The sequence below is a fragment of the Sesamum indicum genome, linkage group LG10 (assembly GCF_026168435.1).
Source record: "Sesamum indicum cultivar Baizhima isolate 11 linkage group LG10, ASM2616843v1, whole genome shotgun sequence".
Classification (NCBI taxonomy): domain Eukaryota; kingdom Viridiplantae; phylum Streptophyta; class Magnoliopsida; order Lamiales; family Pedaliaceae; genus Sesamum; species Sesamum indicum.
Window position 1 is genome coordinate 7,084,700 of NC_142666.1, and position 5,943 is coordinate 7,090,642.

At 31.4% G+C, this 5,943-nt stretch overlaps 1 protein-coding gene across 1 annotated transcript; it reads left to right on the forward strand.

The window, feature by feature from the left end:
- The first annotated feature begins 545 nt into the window (after nucleotides 1-545).
- Nucleotides 546-5,611, forward strand: LOC105172273 (acetyl transferase 1). The gene is made up of 2 exons (XM_011093650.3): nucleotides 546-1,084; nucleotides 4,501-5,611. Exons 1-2 carry the CDS (start codon nucleotides 623-625, stop codon nucleotides 5,413-5,415), a joined length of 1,377 nt encoding a protein of 458 aa, XP_011091952.1. The 5' UTR covers nucleotides 546-622; the 3' UTR covers nucleotides 5,416-5,611.
- The last annotated feature ends 332 nt before the right edge of the window (nucleotides 5,612-5,943 follow it).

Here is a 5,943-nt window from a genome sequence, read left to right on the forward strand (position 1 = left end):
GCAAATTATCCCATCGATGGTTTAGATAAGGGAATAATTTGTTTAAAAACACAGAGAATAATTTGCTATTTTATTATTCACAATAATTACATGGGATAAAGCAAAAAGTATTATTTTAGTCCGCTAAATATGCCTAATTTTAATTTTAGTCCGATAACTATGTCCATTTTTGTTTAGGTCCAGTAACTTACGAAATTGCTTACTTTTAGTTATCTGCCAGATTTTCGGACAATTTTACCCCTACGAGTGCATATGGACTAAAACTGCCTTTCAAAGTTGTATAGGGCAAAATTGTTTGAAAATCTGTCAGATGATTAAAAGTAAGCAATTTCGTAAGTTACTGGACCTAAACAAAAATGGACATAGCTATCGGACTAAAATTAAAATTAAGCACACTTAGCGAACTAAAATAATATTTTTCCCTGAGATAAATTACATTTTTCCCTTTATGAAACAGGTAGTTGTACGTCAACGCTGGCCGCCTGCATTTATATCACCTGCACCCCAAAATAATAAATCATGCCCATAAAAGACCAACCAACTCCTCCCAACCCACACTCCTCTTAGGTAAATATATCCATGCACATATCCACATATTGCACAGATACATTTTCACATACGCATGTCTGTTACTGTTAGTGCAAAAATGGAAGGAGGAAAAGTTAGCAGAGTGAAAGTGCACTCACTACTGAGCGTGGTGTCCGGCAGCCCGGTTGCGCCGGGTAAGGTTCACATATTGTCTCCGTTGGATCGGGCGATGGGGCACCATACTATCCATATTGTGTTCTACTATGAATCCAACCCGTTCAAGGATGGACCGTTCCCGTTGGACATAGACAATCTTCGGGTTTCTTTATCTAAATTGTTGGACGAGTACCCGATAGTAACGGGTCGGTTGACCCGAGGGGCCGAAGGTGGTTGGCAAGTCAGGTGCAATGATGCTGGGGTCCGGATACTCCAAGCCACGGTGAACACCTCAATGGATGAATGGCTGAGATCTGCGGATGCGTCTGAGGAGCGGGATCTGACGTTGTGGGAGGACATGCCCCAAGACCCGAGCTATTGGTCTCCATTTCGGATCCAGGTAATACTTGAGTTATTCTCGACAATGTATTTAACCTTTTTTTTTTTTAACTATAGGAAGTCAAATAATATTATTTTATTCCGAATTAATTTGAGGATCTTGTCAATTAGATTTGATCACTATGTTTGTTTTTATTTTCAAGGTATTTTTAGGACGAGTCAAAATATATTCAGTATTTGTCATAATTCAAAAATATCTTATTTAAGTGTTTTTAACTGTTTTAGCATAAATACATATATATATAACATACATATACAAAATATATATAAAAAAGACACGATTTGACAATAATAGTAATTTTTGTTTCCCAAAATACAATATTAAATATATAATACTTATTTTAAATTATCTCAAAAAACAAATCGAAACATACATACTAACTCTAACGCACACTTATTTATCTTTGTTTTTCTTTCTCGATATCTCGACAAAACACAACAAAACACTTAGAAAACAAATCTAAATACTATGGGTATTTTTCTATGGGGAAAATGCAAGCAATCACATTCCATATCATATATAAATAAGTTATTTTTGTAAAAAATAAAATACTAATTCACTTTTTTAATTTTTAATATAAAGTAATTTGTTTTTCGTATTTTTTAAATTAAAATAATTTATTTTATATAAATAAAGAGATAAATTACTTTATTTTAAAAATATAATGATGTAAATTATTATTTATTTTAATAAGAAGATAATTCACTCATCTATAATATTATACGGGATAAATTGAATTAAATCCTAGTAATTTTCTGCCTCGTAGTTTTCCTTTTTTTATTTAAAGAAGTGTGAATTATATATGGTGTTAAACGACCACCTCAATAACAAATTAAAATTAAAATTAATATAATAATCATTTAATATTAATATCCTTAAAAAAAATTAATTATAATACTACAAGTGATGTTTTAGTCAGATAGTGGAGTGAATAGTGTCATAGGTTAGATCCTTGAGTGGATTATATTTAATGAGGGTAAATATGAAAATAGACAAATAATTCTTTTATAAAAAATAAAATAATAATTTATTTTTTTATATTTTTAAAAATATAATAATTTATCTTTTTTTATTTTTTAAAATATAGGGACGTAAATTGTTATTTATTTTATAGGAACATAATTTGTATATTTCTAATATCACATGAGGATAAATTTCTATTCACCCTATTTAATGAACTTAAGTGATTATAAATAATTCCCCCTCCGGCTGTCGCTTAACCTTCTCCCCACTCTCCTAGCACCGTTCGCAGATGGGACGATGATGTGAGGGGAACGGGATGTCAGTGTCCAGTTAAATTAATTTATTTAAAAATAATTGAAAAATTAAAACAAGATAAATTAAGTAAAATTTAAAAATATATTTAAACTAAATAATTATTCAAATTAAATAATAAAATATAATTATTAGAATTAATTAATATTTAGTTATATAGATATTTAATTTGAAAAATGAATTTATCATATTAATTTTTGAAATTATAATTTAATTTTTCAATTAAAATTATAAAATTTTAAAAAATTATATAATTTTTAGAATTTTGCTATTGAAATAATATACAGTCAACATTAATGACTACATATCGTTACACATGTATAAGTTGTCGGAAGTTTAACAAATTACGTGCCACGTAGGCAATTTCCTGCTAGTTTTCAAAATCTCATTGAAAAATTCTATACGAAACCCTTTTTCGGACTAAATTTCATCAGATATTGAAGTTTAAATGACTTCAAGAAAATGAGTATTTATCAGACTAAAATCAATATTGGGCATACTTAACGGACTAAAAAAATAATTTTTCCTAAATAATTTAGAATGGTCAAGTTGACAACATATTTTACAAATAAGGCCTTAAAGTATTTGGATTAATAAGATGTCAAAGTTTATAAGATATTAGAGTGTTTGACATAATTTTTTTTTAATAATATAATAATTACCAAAAAGACCATCAAACTAATAGAATTAAAAATCATATATATAGATAATTTTGCTTTGGAGCGAATCGTTAATCATATGAAAGAAAGTAAAATACTGATAAAATATTAACTGAATATTTGTATATTGAAGGTTAATATTATTAACAAATATTTTTAAAAAATTGGGTGAAATTAATTTTTTTTATTTTAAAGAGATTATAAAATTAAAAATATTTTATTTGAAGATCTGAGAAATTGAATTTTTCATCCCAAATTGTAAGGTGTTAGGCATTGTTAGCCCAAAGGTTTTGAAAAATCGTCATTATGTTTGGCTTCGTTTTTGGGCCATTTTCGAGGTGGCCCAAAATCGAAGCAATGTTTGGCATTCAATATTTTGCCAATTTTAGTCTTGTTTCTAGGTATTTTGTAAGAGGACAAAACTAAAATTTCTCTCTCTTCATTTACAAATAAATTATATATATTTTTATACATATATATATAAATATATATAAAAAAGATATGATTTGACAATAAACAGTACTTTTGTCTCCTCACTACCCAACATCAAATATACCAAACTTATTTTATATTATCTCCAAAAATAAATCCAAACATACACACTATCTCTAACTTATTTTTATTTATTTTTATTTTTCTCTCTCTATTTCCACAAAATACTCAAAAAACAAGTTAAAAACAAAACCAAACGTTACGATTATTTTTTGTTCCACAGTTTAATTTTTCCGTGCAAAATTAGTCTTGCCGATAAGAAACTAATGAAAAGGCCACGTGCTTATTACTTGCCATTAGTTTACCGACTGAAATATTGAAAACATGATAGCACGGGTTTAATGTTCTCAACCACTCCACCAACCCCCTCTTCCCCTCTTCTCTTCTTATTATTCGCTTCTCTCCCATCTTCTCCTATCCGCATTCCACATTCTTATTTTTTTCTCGGGTTGAATGTGATTTATCCTTAATAATATTATAAATAAGTAAATTAATTATTTATAAAAATAAATAATAGTTTATTCTCTTATATTTTTTATAATTAAATAATTTACTCTATTTTTAAAAAATATAAAAAAGGTAAATTACTGCATTTTAAGAAAATAGAGAGATAAATTATTTTTTTTTCATAGTAAGATAATTTACTCATTTATAATTTTACAAGGGGCTGTTTGAATTTTTTTCCTTTGTTCTCATCAATTTTCTTCTCCCAGGTATTAAAAAGAAAAAAAAAACCCAACAATATGAATATTTTGAATCAAGCAAATTACTCCCCTAACAATGGTTTAGATGCGGTGTAATTTCCTTCATTTTCCAAAATACAAGGGGTAATTTACTATGTCATTTTTCACTTAAATTCTTTTATTCATTTTTCACATCATAGGGTAGCTCTTATACATATCAGGCGCTACTCAAGTAAAACAATTGTTGTCTTTTTTCAGTTGGGTTTCTTTGAGCATCCTGATTTTTGATAGGAGAATCATGTTGCAGATAAACAATTTCGAATGCGGGGCCTTAGCCATTGGGTTGAGCTGCACTCACATGCATGCAGATATGACAAGTGCCACTATGCTTATCAAGTCATGGACAGAGGTTCATTCTGGCCAGCCCCTCACCCATTCTCCCATTTTCAATCTTCCCCCACCCCCATCCTCTCACGGCAACTTCGTCCCATCGTTCACTGCATTGCACAGTCCTATTACTCCGGCAAACATGGGCACCGTTACGATGAAATTTTCCGGTTCGGTGATTGAGAACTGCCTATTACAAGTCCAAAGCCAGTGCCCGGATGCCACTCCCTTTGACGTCTTGGTGGCTATCTTCTGGTCACGCATTGCACGGTGGCAAGAACCATCTTTCAACAATCACAAATGCTCTCTTTCTATATGTGTTGACTCGAGAAGTGCAGGGCATCCCGAGGTGCCTTTTGGCTATTTCGGGAACGCCCTGCATTTTTCGGTACTATATGTGGATGCTGACAAGTTGCTGAGCTGTGGATTAGGCCAAGTATCTCAGTATGTCCACAGTCATGTTGCAAAGGCCAGGGCTGACGAGTTTTGGTCAGTTATGCGTTGGTTGGATGAGCATAGCAACGAAGGAGAAGGGCCCTTTACCATATACGGCCCTCGGCTGACGTGCATTAACATGGAACATATGGCTGTTGCGGAGAATGGGACGGCACTTATGTATGCTGCGTCGTTTAAAAAGGGGGAAAGGCCTATCCATGTGAGCTATCATGTGGGGAAAGTAGAGGGACAAGGGCTGATTATGGTGATGCCTTCGGCAGAGGGTGGGCTTGCACGGACCGTCACGGTCATGCTGCCGGAAGAGGAGATTACTAACATATGCAAGGATCAAACAATACTAGATTTGGAGCCCAAGATGATCGTCAGTGGGAAGAGATAAAGCATTTTTCTCAATTCATATTTCTCGGCGCATTTTGATTGAATTGTTGTACCGTTTTCTGATTACATGTTGTGGAGGTAAATGCTTTTGCCAAACCAAAAGTAGTGACCTTTCTGCTGAAAGATAATCCGAGGATATCACTCGTATTGAAAGATTTTTTTATGGTATTTTATACTTGTTAAATGTTTCTCTTTAATGAATGTCATGCCATATATATGCTACTACCAAAACATTAATGAAAGGAAAAAATGCAAGCAATCCCTTGTGATATTATAAATGAGCAAATTACCCCCTTATGAAAACATAAATAGCGATTCACCTTTTTAAAATACAACATTTTATCTCCCTATGTTTTTTAAAATGAAGCAGTATACTGCTTCATTTTAAAAAGTACAAGGGGGTAAAACGCTGATTTTTTTCATATGGGGTAATAAGCTCATTTTCAATATCACAGGGGGATAAATTGCTATTCACCCATTAATGAAAGGATCTAATGAAATATTTCTTATAATATTGTAAATGAGTAAA

Excerpts from the sequence above, each read along its gene's own strand:
- LOC105172273 (XM_011093650.3), top strand. The coding sequence starts at position 623 with ATGTCTGTTACTGTTAGTGCAAAAATGGAAGGAGGAAAAGTTAGCAGA. Across the intron at positions 1,085-4,500 it reads GGTCTCCATTTCGGATCCAG|ATAAACAATTTCGAATGCGG; the intron begins GTAATACTTGAG and ends ATCATGTTGCAG.